Source organism: Toxotes jaculatrix, chromosome 16 (assembly GCF_017976425.1).
Source record: "Toxotes jaculatrix isolate fToxJac2 chromosome 16, fToxJac2.pri, whole genome shotgun sequence".
NCBI classification, from domain to species: domain Eukaryota; kingdom Metazoa; phylum Chordata; class Actinopteri; family Toxotidae; genus Toxotes; species Toxotes jaculatrix.
In genome coordinates, this window is record NC_054409.1 from 10,524,789 (window position 1) to 10,537,613 (window position 12,825).

The 12,825-nt window shown below is 39.6% G+C and overlaps 1 protein-coding gene across 1 annotated transcript in view; it reads left to right on the forward strand.

Moving 5' to 3' along the window:
• Window positions 1–12,825, forward strand: part of il11ra (interleukin 11 receptor, alpha) — a 45,682-nt gene that overhangs the window by 28,117 nt on the left and 4,740 nt on the right. The window contains exons 2-11 of the mRNA XM_041058945.1: window positions 1,869–1,965; window positions 5,753–5,816; window positions 6,079–6,245; window positions 6,915–7,029; window positions 7,343–7,506; window positions 8,799–8,962; window positions 9,727–9,871; window positions 10,412–10,519; window positions 12,414–12,516; window positions 12,643–12,722. Of these exons, the coding sequence (XP_040914879.1) occupies window positions 1,869–1,965; window positions 5,753–5,816; window positions 6,079–6,245; window positions 6,915–7,029; window positions 7,343–7,506; window positions 8,799–8,962; window positions 9,727–9,871; window positions 10,412–10,519; window positions 12,414–12,516; window positions 12,643–12,721 (1,206 nt within the window). The 3' untranslated portion in view covers window position 12,722. The remainder of the gene's footprint in view (window positions 1–1,868; window positions 1,966–5,752; window positions 5,817–6,078; window positions 6,246–6,914; window positions 7,030–7,342; window positions 7,507–8,798; window positions 8,963–9,726; window positions 9,872–10,411; window positions 10,520–12,413; window positions 12,517–12,642; window positions 12,723–12,825) is intronic.

Consider the following 12,825-nt stretch of genomic DNA (forward strand, 5'->3'; position numbering starts at 1 on the left):
GCTCACTCATGTCACTCTTACAGAAAATATTTAAATATATATTAAGATATTTTAAATATTTCCAAAGCAGCATGTGTGGGAAGCTATTTTTTTTCTTCTTCTTTTTTTTTTATTTTTTTTTATTCCTTTGGACTGCCTTTGTTCGATCAGTACCTGATTGAATTGGTGCCAGGGACCATTGATTTTTCTCGATCGATCCGTCGCAGTGTCATGGCCCCAGCTTCAGTGATATCTTATTCAAGCAGGAAATATGTCACACTGTAGACGTATCGAAACCACTTTTAAGAGTCTTTGATGTCCTTCTCTCGCTATTGAGCTGTAATCAAAGTTCTCATATGTTGATATACAGAATGTATCATGAGGGTGTCTCACATTCAGCTCTTTGAAGAGAAATGGCATTAGTGTGTTTGGCATCAGACACACACACACAGCATTTCCCAGTATCCATGTATGTTTTGAGTTTTAATCAATCAGCCTGAGGGTACATTAATAGCTGATGTGACTAGGTAACACTAAAGTGTGTGTGTGTGTGTGTGTGTGTGTGTGTGTGTGTGTGTGTGTGTGTGTGTGTGTGTGTGTGTGTGTGTGTGTGTGTGTGTGTGTGTGTGTGTGTGTGCGTGCGTGTGCGTGTGTGTGTGAAATGGTGAAACACATGCACACAATAACTACCCACAGTGTTTCAGGGTGTCAGTAGTGCATGCAGCTGTGTTGTAAATGTCCCCTGGGGAAAACAAAAATATCAGCCGCATCACATCATAACTCCATGACGTTTCACAACGGAAAGAGTGTAGATAATGTCTTCATTTTTGAATATTTCAATACACATAATAACCTCACTTTATAGCGCTCAGATCTGTTTCTTGTAATGGTCATAATGCCATTGTTTCTCTTTATAGACATATTCTTAATGGTGGACATGGTAAACATTATAACCACTTCCTTCCATTAGCATGGTCATTGTGCGCATGTTAGCATGCTGATCTTAGCATTTTGTTGAAAGCACCGCTGTCTCTAAAAACAGCATCACAAAGCTGCTGGCAGGGCTGTCGACTTTTTTTTTTTTTTTTTTTTTATCAAATTCCATACCATTATGGCTTTTATTTTATAGAAGGTCTTTGCCATATATGACAGATGTCCTGTTCTCCACCGTCCCACCACCAGATCACAGTATAATTAAAAACATTTTTTTTTTATAGTATAGTCACTCTGCTAGTCTCTGCTTTTTACGGTGTGCACCTGTTGGTTAGCCTATATAGGAAATGTGATCAGTTGATTTACGGTGCAAAACTGGAAGGTGGATCTGTTCTCCAGCTTAAGAGGGACTAAAACTTTACATTTCCCAGAGTTTCTTGGAACAGTCAAGGCAGTGGAAACCAAAAATAACATTTTTTCCCTCTGTGTTTTTAATGGGAAATGTGTGTTTAATTTTGAGAAAGGCTCCCATTTACAGTTCCAGTAGTGAGGGATGAGAGAGTCCACAAAGTCTCTTGACCATTGTCTTTGCATTTGTTGTAGAACTTAATTTGCAGTACTAAGGAAAAAGCTGGCGTAGTTTGATCTGTGATGTGTTTACCTGTTGTTATCATGCAATTTTTACACTGGTATCTAGTTGCTATAGTGAGGAAATTGACTGAAGAAATGGGAAATTCAGGCTGTTTTCTGAAACATTTTTTTTCTTTTCGTGCCCAATTGCTTGTGCAAAATGGACTCAAAATGATGATGATGATGATGATGATGAAATATTTAGGCTCTAAAATAACTCCCAATCATTATACCTCTTCCTTTTCCAACTCTCTCTCTCTCTCTCTCTCTCTCTCTCTCTCTCTCTCTCTCTCTCTCTGTCTCTGTCTCTGTCTCTGTCTTTGTAGATGCCAGGCCTTTTGTCCAGTCCTGTGTGTCTGACAGTCATCTGGTTTTTATCTTGGTCGCTGCATCCTAGTTGTGCTCAGATTTGGACTGGTGAAGGTAAGGTGCACACACACACACACACACTCACACACACACTCAGACACAGACACACACACCTAATTCTAACCTCCTTCTTCTTAACCCTCAAACAGCCCTTTGAAGGTGTGTCAGAAAGTGTGGACTGGCCAAAATGTCCTCACTTTCCCAATGTACAGCTTGAACATACGTAAAAATAGATTTCAAACTCATGGAGACAAGGCCGCATAAAAGCACACATAAAAGAACACACTTGGTTAAGGATAAGGATAATGAGATGTAGATGAGGATAAGGCAACACTTTCTCTGTGAGCTAATTTTGGCATGATTGACTTGACTCAAGGTACTTGCTTACAGCATTTAAAGCTTCGGCAGAAGAAAGGACAAAGGAACATCCAAAATTCAGCATAAAAACTGGATACAGTGCTGTTTATCATGGACACATTTTTCCAAGCAAAACCTCGATCCGAAACTTTTTACTTGTTGAAACACATTGTCCATTTTTATGGTTCTTTGTCTGTCCAACTTTGGATACTGTGCAGCTTCATTTTTTTTTTTTAATAGTCGAATTGGATTTCATGTTTTTATTCCCCTTTCATTTGCACTCTGCAAACAAGAATTCTATTGTTGAAGCTTTTTTTTCTTTGCCCCACGCAGCACTTCAGGGAACTGTATGGTATTAAGAAATCTTCTTTCTTTTTTCTTTCTTTCTTGGACAATTCACCTCTTCACATTTCTATCTGTTTCTACTCTCCACTGTCTTTTGTCTGTGTCTCTATTACTTTCTCTTTTATTTCTTCCTAAAATTAGTCAAATTAATTTCTCCAACAGCAAGAATACTCACTCTTTAGGAGAAAGTGTCAGAATTTTTCCTTCCCATTAATTTTACTCGACAGCAGCTCCAGAGTTCTTTTTTCATTGTTTGGAAAGTACTGAGTTTCGTCCAGCTTGCAATTTCTGTGTCCACCCTGCCATCTGATTTCATGTCAGGAGAAACTTGGAGCCTTCCTGTGTGCATTAGTGTGTGTATGTGGGTGCGCGTCTGTGTATGTGGGCATATATACTTAAATGCATATGTGTGTGGGTTTTTTTTGAATGTGTGTGCGTGTGTGTGAGTGCATGTGTCTGGGCCCTCTTGCCAGAGGCAGAATCAGATATGAGTGGAACGCTGCGGGTTTGGGGAATAATGTACTTCACTGCCAATAAAACATGAATACACACATTCAGACCAGCCAACCCTTTGCACTGCACCAAGGCCCCAGGTAACACACACATAGAAACAGAGGGAGGGGAGAGTATAGCTGTGTGTGTGTGGGTGTGTGTGCGGGTGTGTGTGGGTGTGTGTTTTTGGTGGTTAAAGGGAAAAAGAAAATCTGGGTAAAACTGGCGAGAGAAGCACTGAAGAAAAAGATTCCAATAGAGGGAAAGACTGACACAGAGGGAGGAACGATAAAAGACACAGATGAAGATTTTAATAATATGAATAAACAATTTAAAAAATTTATAAGGAAATTCCACTTTTTCTGTTGTGACCCACTGTAGTCACTCGGTTGTTTGGTTGTTTTGTCTCTGCGTTAAGTTGGGGCTGAGCGATTAATTATTTTTATATCAAAACTGCAGTTTGAAAATGTAGTTTCCAAGAGCTACAGTTTTAATCGCAGTTTAAATGTTAATCGCATAATTAATTGCAGCTAATTAGCATTAATTCTGTGAGCTGGCGATACAACAACAACAAAAAAATTGTTAATGTGAGAGGGTTCCGCTTTCTTTTTGCTGCTCATAGACCAACCTAGTTGACAACCGTTAGCTCAGCTATTTTCGAGTGTAAATAACAGACATCTGGTGGAGGGAGTTGCCAGAAATAATGACACTGATTTGAGTTTGTCACATTTAAATTTCATTCTGTCACTCAACAGTCAGTCGTTACATTGGCATTATTATCTGAACTGGCCGACTAATCAGCTGTTATCAGACACTTTAGCATGTCATGATTACAATTGGATATAACTGAATGATGCCGTTATACCAATAAAGACATATTTATGTCAGTTTTGCTATTGAACACAAGGCAAGTTTAGCCTTGAGGTTTATTTTTCTTTTCTGTGACTCTTTAAAAAAACGGTGACCGGTAGGGTCCTCAACAAGCGACTGCCTTTTTAAAAAAAATCTGGTTAAGATAAATTTGGCACAATCATGTCTCATTTACTCGACCACAAAATACTCGCCTGTAGTATTTTACAGAAAGAAATCTCAACCTATTGTATGGGTAAGAAAATTTATTAGATCAATTAGATTTTTTTATCGTTCAGCCCTACAGTAAGGGATTATAACAGAACTTTCTGATGTGCTCACTTTTGGTTTCACTTCTGAAGAAGCGGTTCGCATAACGGGTTGTAAATGACACATTGTTTCCCATACACACCAAGACAGAACGGACACGCTTCCGTTACCTTTTTTCTATTGAAAAAAGATCCAGTAGGCTTCATTGTCTTCCTCTCTTTGTGTATTTGACTCCTGCACACAAAAAAATATAAAACATAACCGCAAATTCACTGTGGAGCACTTTGCTGCTCTCGTTCCCAGCTGTTTCATTTTGCGTAGCCGCTAAAATAACAGCAGCCATTCCAGAAAGGCCAGAAAAGTGAACTTTAGGTGTCAGTGAAAACCAAGTATTAAAAAGGCCTTCAGTAAAGCCTTCCACTTGAGTATGTGTAAAATTTAATTTAGTATTAACTTATTGTTCCCTGAAGAGCATACACGGTTTATTGCAGCAGGAAATATACCAGTACAGCAAATTAAATCATAACCTCCTCAAAATGCCTCCTCTCTACCTTCCTGGGCCTCGTGAGCCTTATGGGTCGTAACTGATGACATTTTCAAGACCCTGCAAAATGTTAAGGTTGTGATCCTTCATGATTCCACTTAAAGACCTGCCAAATTTGTGAAAGATAGCGTAAAGGAGAGTTTTGTGAAGACGAGGACTATAACACAGCCTCAGAGCAAATTGTTTGTTACCAAGGGAGTGGAGGCCCGCAGGGAGTATGCATGCCTGACTGATTGAGGCTGAGAATTAATGAAGTTGTGTTCGTGGCAGACTGGCAGCCAGAGCGATGTTTTTCCACTCCAGATCTACTGTAAATGCCAGCTTTCATATTATGTGGCCAAGCTAAACATGCACACACATACACTTGCAAACGGCAGATAGTGTATCAACTTCGCAAATTACAGCCGCCACCACAAATATTTGTTCAGGTATACACTGCACTTAGTATTCCTTCAAATCCTCACTACCTCCCAGTTTTGTTAGATGACAAGTAATAATTTTACAGCTTCTATCTCGTGCTTTGTGTTATTGAAACAAATCTTGCTCATTAAAACCACATCAATCTCTGTTTTCTTTTGGGATACAAGTTGCTGATATCAAAAATGTTTCTAAATGGAATTTAAAGTAAAATATCTTTACATTTTCTTAATATGCTTAACTGTTTTTGTCTATCATCAAAGGTCTCAGAGAGGATTTGCTGATACACAGTAATTTTTATTGTAATGGCGATGATGATAAACCTTGTGAAAAATAAAACACACTGCAGCAGCTTTATACTCTGTGCCAAAGTCTCCTCAGCCTAGTTTCTGCTGGATCCCTAACCTTCTATGGTCATGTTATTGTAATACTATCGAGCCTACTGTAAATGGTAGCGCGTAAATCTCATTAATACAGACAACGGCTATTCCAGATTGTGCAGTGTGCAGATACGGTAAGCCAGACGACAATGTGCTTCAATATTTTATATGGTGTCTGTGTTTGCAGTGTCAGGCGTGCAGTATGGGCGCTTGGAGTCGAATGTGACACTGGCATGTGGATCACAAGTCAGGTAAGGAAAGAAAAGAAAAGAAAAGAAAAGTGTTGCCTGTGTGCCTTGATATGACAAAACAGATATTTCCAGCACATCCAGATTTCATTTTGGTTTTCAGTTGTTTTTTTTTTTCATCAGTAATCTAAAATATCTCACTATGGCTCATAGAGTACAGTTATAACCTTCAAGAGTCACTCAGAGACAAATTCAGCATAAACATTGCAGTAATATCAGTTTCCACACAAGTATAATAACTGAAGTCTGACATGTTCCCGACCAGGACACCTGTGGTGTGGCATCTCAACTACAGCGCATCTTTACCATGGCACAAAGTGACGTCAGATGGAGCCTTAGTCCTGTTGCACGTCGGCCACTCAGCACAGGGCATCTACAGCTGCTATGATCACCGGGGGCTGCTCCTGCACTCCGTCAAACTCAGGCTGGGCCGTAAGTGTTGTTGTGACTGTCATACATTTAATCTTCCGTCCTGCGACTGTATCTGTATTAAAAATGACTCCTTGTGTGCCCTGTGTTTTAGCCCCTATGTTCAGAGACAGTCCCAGTCCCCCACAGTTCACTTCATTCTTTGGATAATTCAGCATAAAAGCATAAAAGATGTTTCTGTTTGTTTCTCCTACACAGACATTCTCATCTCTGTCTTGACTTTGTGTCAAGCATATTTCTCTCTTTTTCTTTCTAGCCAGACTTTTTTTATTGATGAGCTTCCATTCTCAGTATTTAATTTATGCTGACTTTCTGGCTATAAGAAGACATCTTGTTACAACAGTGATAATCAGAGCAGCATTACAGGTCCCCAGAGGAAACCGATCTTATCGGCCGTCACATAGACAAAGCCCTCCACTTCCTGTAAATGCCTCAAACAGGAAGCGGCTCCCTAAGCAAACTTCCTTTTGAGGTACAGGGAGTTTTCCATGGTACTGGCATGGAAATATATATAGTAATTTTGGTTCAACAAGTTGCACAACTGTTCATTTTAGGCTTGAGGATGAGACAGAGAAACTTTTAAAATTCTACTACAGGTAAAAGGAGCCTTAAAAAAGACTAACTCCCTCTCTGTCCTGAAATTGAACTCTGTCTGTCTGTTCTGTTTCCCAGATCCCCCCGGGCTGCTGAGTGTTTCCTGTCAAGTGCCCAATCACACACATGTGCGCTGCTCCTGGGTGGACTCTGTAAAAACCTTCCTGCCAGCTCAGTACAATGCCTCCCTCAGGTAAGAGCCAGTTACTGCAACGGGAACAGCAACGCCCAAGGTCACATTCAGAATGGGATATGAAGACACTAAATATAGTGCATGTGCCACAGGGTTACAATTTGATAGTGTACAGTGTGAGTCTACCTTCTCTGCTTCCTCTCTTTACTTTGCCTTCCTTCCTCTAACATGACATATGGTACTTAATGGAAACTTACAACCTTAACACATTACAGCAGTGGTTCTCATTTTCTGCCGTTAGCAACGCACATTTTATTGTTTTTCCCCACAATCAAATAAATGCAACATGAACATGTTTTGTCTTGTTTTCTAGGGGCAGTGGTGAGGAGTGGAGGCCATGTGTCGTGGATATCACCCGCAAGCACTGTGATGTAGATCACCCCACCTTCTGGCAGACCATCCATACCATTAGAATCACTGAAGCCAATGCCCTTGGGTCTGAGACAACATTTGCCCGGTTTAGGTTACATGAACTATGTAAGATCAAGTGAAACACAGTCACACACACACACACACACACACACACACACACACACACACACACACACACACACATATACGTAGAAACACTTGAGAAAGGGGTGATTAAAACTGGTTATCTTGTTTTTCTGTCAGATTGGTGTGACTGTTGTATGTCTGTGAATCACAGTCGTGATTTTCCACCAAAGGTTGATCATTTTTACAGTTTGGTCTCGTTTCCAGTGCTCCACATCCAACTCTACTTTAACAGGCTGTTACATTACTCAAAAACTACTATTGTGATTGGCGGGTTGTGCTGTTGGCCCTGTCTCCTCTATTAATTTTTTCCAGTTGTGACATCACACTCGCTTAAAATAGCTTGTAGAAATACTGTAACTTCAGGAGCCCAAGTTTCATGCTTTAATAGCTCCTGCATTGTCTCCTCTCTGTCTTTTGCCTAAAAGCAATAGAAACACTTGTAGTGTAGCAACAGGTAGACTTGCTGAAGTTGTTCTTCATACTACAAGCTATGTTGTTAATTGTAATTACTTTATATAGAACTCAAATAGAATAGAATAGAACTTATAATCAGTAATAATACATCCTACACTGAGTGAGTGAAAAGCACAGTATTTTGCCTCAAAAATGTAGAAGACCACAAGTAGAATATACCATATAAATAGGTACGATACTTAAATGTACTTTCCACCACTGAAAGATACACCTGTACATGAGTACAACCCTCACACTCACACATACGTACAAAATGTCATGATGTCCAAAGCTGCACATAATTTTTCCAGACTGCTGTTGCGACCATGCCCTTTTGGTCCTCTCATAATGACCTCAATTATCTTGTTTTGCTGCTTCTCTGTCTGCATGGCATGTTCTTATTTCTCTGCTGAAGCCAATCACAGCGTCCTTGAGGCAGTCTTCACAGAGGCTGGTGTGCCTTTTTTTCTCAGCCTCTGCATTCTTATTGGCACAGTGGTGTGAATATGCTTAAAAACATAAATGAAAAGATACAAGTTTGAGAAATAAGAGTAATGAAAGAGAGAATTGATGAAGAGGTCTCATAATAGCAAGGTGATACAGGCATTGTTTTTCTTATACGAAAAAAATGGTAATTTAAGGAAGTACTTTTTCAACTAATGTCTGAGCAGTTCCTCTGTTGTGGTCTTCCCTCCTGTATTTGACTTTCTTTTTTTTTCTCAATTGTGTTGTCTTTTAAAGAGTATGCCAATCACAGTGGAAACAAATGTGGCTAAATCAGGTTTTCTTTTTTTTTTTCTATCCATCTTTCTCTGCAGTGAAACCAGACCCTCCAGAGTCACTGCTGGTGAAAGAAATAGAAGGCTATGCAAAGAGGCTGCAGGTCTCATGGAACCTTCCCTCCTCCTGGCCGCTGCATGATGCTTTCCCCCTAGTGTTTCAGATCAGATACAGGCCCCAGGGCTCTATATACTGGTCAGAGGTAAGTGAGCAAGGCCAGAGGTTTCATTTCAGTATAGTACAGTGTGGAGGATTACATCAAACTGACAAACTTTATATGGCTTGTTTTAAAGACAATACATCTCTAGTTTCCTCCATTTTACCAGCAATTAAAACTAAACTTGTAAATATTTTACTTACTGTGATTAGACATAAACATGAACAACCTTGGTGGATATTTTTGTAACCGAAGACAAGCACAGAAAATGCTACTAAAAACAAGAAAAAAAAACATGAAAATATGGGTTTAAAGCAGGGGGTAAAATTGTTCCCTTTTGTAGTATTGAAGGAAAAATAACCCTGTCACCAACCATAAATCATGCCTCATGTGCATCTTGAAGCATTTAGTTTCAAAATGTTTTGTTAAATCCTAGGTCTATAAATCTAATCTGTTGATTTCTCATCAAATCAAGATACACAAAAAAAGACAGTTGCTGTATGCAGTGGGTTTTTTAGTAATACTATCATATCAAATGAATGTCTTTGATATATAATGAAGGGGTAATTCACAAGCAGCTGTCATTTTAATAAATTAAGATCTGACAGAGGAATGAAAAGACATTAATGGCATGAAAAAAACAACTATTTGACTCAACATGTTCAACATTTTTGCTCGATGGGTCACTCATAACACACACTGAGGCCAATAACAATACAACAAAATGCTGATCATGCCGTTCCACAGAACTTATTCGTGTGATACCACCATCACAGCATCGGCCTTTCTTCCTGTTGTCTCCACACCAGATTTACTCAGAGGAGAGTCCAGTTGTGATATCTGACGCCCTGGCTGGCCACCTCCACCAGGTGCAGATCCGAGCCCGTGACGAAGTGAACACCGAGAGCCTGTGGAGTGAATGGAGTCCCCAGGTTCTTGTCCGGCCCTGGGAAGGTCAGAAAGAAGATTCACAGACTGCTTATTTCTAAATGATTCGTCTGGTCAAGTCAGCCTATTCATAGAGCCTATAAGTGCCTTAGAACATATGTCATACTGATGAAAGTCAGTACAAAAAAAACAAAAAACAATTAAGCATAAAAACACATTAGGAATATTGGTTCAGACAACTAATGAATCCCAAAATAGTAGGATAGTAGATGGAGAGGATGATTCATAATGTCTGTCACAAAGCAGAATAAAAGAGATGAGCCTAGTAAGTTCTGTATTTCACTGCTAACCAGTGATGAAAGCACAGTACAGGGGAGATACAGTATGATCTCTGTCCTTGGTACCCACAGAGTCTTGTTGCTACGTTTTAGACTAAACAGCAGATGAGCTCCAGCAGAAAGCACACAGTTTGTATAGTACTGTCACCTTAGATAAGCAGTAGTTTTTCAGCCATTAACAGCAAACTTTTGTACTTTGTGTGTATTTATTGTTACTCACTTTAAATAAATGGCTAAATGTGTGTATGTGTGTGTGTTTGTACTGCAGACTACACCACCACTAACACTGATGAGGAGTTCCCATCGGAGGATTCGTATTTTGACGATATTTTGTCCGACAACACAAAGCCTGAAACCTCGACTGCAAAATCACACAGTAAGACTCCTTACTCTTATTTCACTTGGTAACTGAATTCTCATTATATTCAGGATCAACACCAATACTGCGTGTTTATGGTGTTTATATTGGAGCAGTAATTACTGTCATCACGGCTGCCAATAAGTCTCCCACTTCTTCCAGGCCTACTGCTACTCACTACTACTGCTACTACTACAAGTACACATACTACATAACAACGGTTACTATTACTATAATAATGTTATTACTTCTTCATTTATTACATCCACTACTACACTGCTATTACCACAGTTACTGCTGCTACTATTAGTGCACACCAGTCCCTTAGAATACGTGCTTTAAAGTCACCCAGTGAAATGTGGGTGTCATTATGATCAAAGGTTGGATTAGTTTTGAAACGTTGTTTCATGTTGGTTTAAAGCATGCGAGTATACAGACAGGTGACACATTGAAGGAAAAACCTGAGTAAGGTGGAGAAACCTATCGAAAGCAGATGCTTTCAGACAGAGTGCGAGAGATGATAAACTGTTTGAGTATGACCGTGACGTGAATCAATCGCCATATCTCAACTCAGCTTGACGCCTATGGGAGATCTTAGACCAACATGTTGGACAGTATTCTCCAGCATCCATCACTAAACACTAAATAAGGAAATACCATCAGGAAGAAGGGTGTTCAGCCCTCCGGTAGAGTTTAAGACTCTAGTAGAATCCAGCTTAATATTGCGTGTTCCTTTCAATTGTATCTCCTCACAGTGGGTTTGAGCCTGACAAGGTGAACTACCTGAAACACAGCTAATCAAACAGCAGGGCTACGATGTTTTTTAACCTTATGTTTTGTTTTGTTTTTTTGGCAGCAACAAGAAGCCACATCAGTCATTAATGCAGCAATGATCTCTAGGAAGGCATTATTTACTGTTATTATACTCGGGATAGAACAGTGCAAGTACCTTGTGCCTGGCTTCATCACCAAATTGCATGTAATTGCAGTAAATTGCACCTACAGGGTATTATGTTTTTTACAGTATGTGCACTGGATGAAAAGTTAAGTACATAGCAGCTCACGTATACATGGGCAAAAACATAGGAAAGAGCAGCCTGCAGTTGCAAACATGCCCGTCTGAAATATATCCATGGAGGATACACACAGCAAGTATGCACTAGTAAACACTAATGCACACCCATGTACAGTATAAACAAGGAGACAAATACATAGTTTTGGCAGAAGAGTAGAGAACTGAAAGTCACTGTCAGATTTCTTTAAGCTGATCGGCTGTGAAGCAGATGTCTTCTCCTATTTATGCGTTTCTCCACTTTCATTTGCAGATGTGCTCATAAATAATTTTTTGTAATATAAAAAAAAAAGTTTTTGCACATTTTGTTGCAAATGTGTGTGTCTGGGGTTTAGCTTTGTTTCTCACTTCAAAACAATGTTTTCTTTTTGTTTGTGTGTGTGAAAGCAAGTTGTTTACTCCTCTCGGTACGATAAATGCATGTTTGTGTGAAAACTGTAATGACAGATTTAAAATTAACCTCTCTCCAGAGAGTAATTAAACCCGAGAACACACACATGCAGTACTTTTTTTTTTCTTTCTTTTTTCATCTCCAGAAAATACAGGACATGAAGAGTGTGTGTAAAAATATAAAATACATATTTTCGAGATGACAAGAAAATAGATATGTGATGTGTGAACTCTTTCATTCAGCTGTCTTGTCCATTTCCTTCCTTCCTCAACTATATTTGTTTCTGGTTTTCAACTTTTATTTACTTTATTGCTCCACACTTTTACATCTGTCTCCCTCTCGATAAACTCTCCCTGTCCGTTGCTTTAAGTCTTTCTGTCTCCGCATCTCCTGTCCTGCTTTTTTTGTTGACCTCCTATGTTGTTTTCTTCCTCCCTCTTTCCGCCCAGATCCTGTACTTGAGGATGAAAGTAATTTGGGTTTGGTGATCTTGCTGGTTTTGTTCTCCGTGGTCGTCCTCATCACCGTCCCTTCCCTCATCTATGTCGTGTGGTAAGACGCACACACGTATCCCACATCCACAAGCCACAGTGGTGCAGTCTGTCTCTCTTTCTCTCTCTCTTTGAGACATTTTTAACATTTTTTTCTTGGTGTGCACTTATTGTTCTGTATTTCCAGGGTGAGGCAGAGGCGGAGCGATCATGTGACCAAACAGGAACTCACCTCTATGGTCAAGATGAAGTCCATGCCAATCTAATGTGAGACATAAACGCATTAAATCCCTTTTAATTTTACGTGTCTCGTTGCACATGTGTTGATGGCCACATGTGGATGTTTGTGTTCTTAGTTTAGATCGCTGAA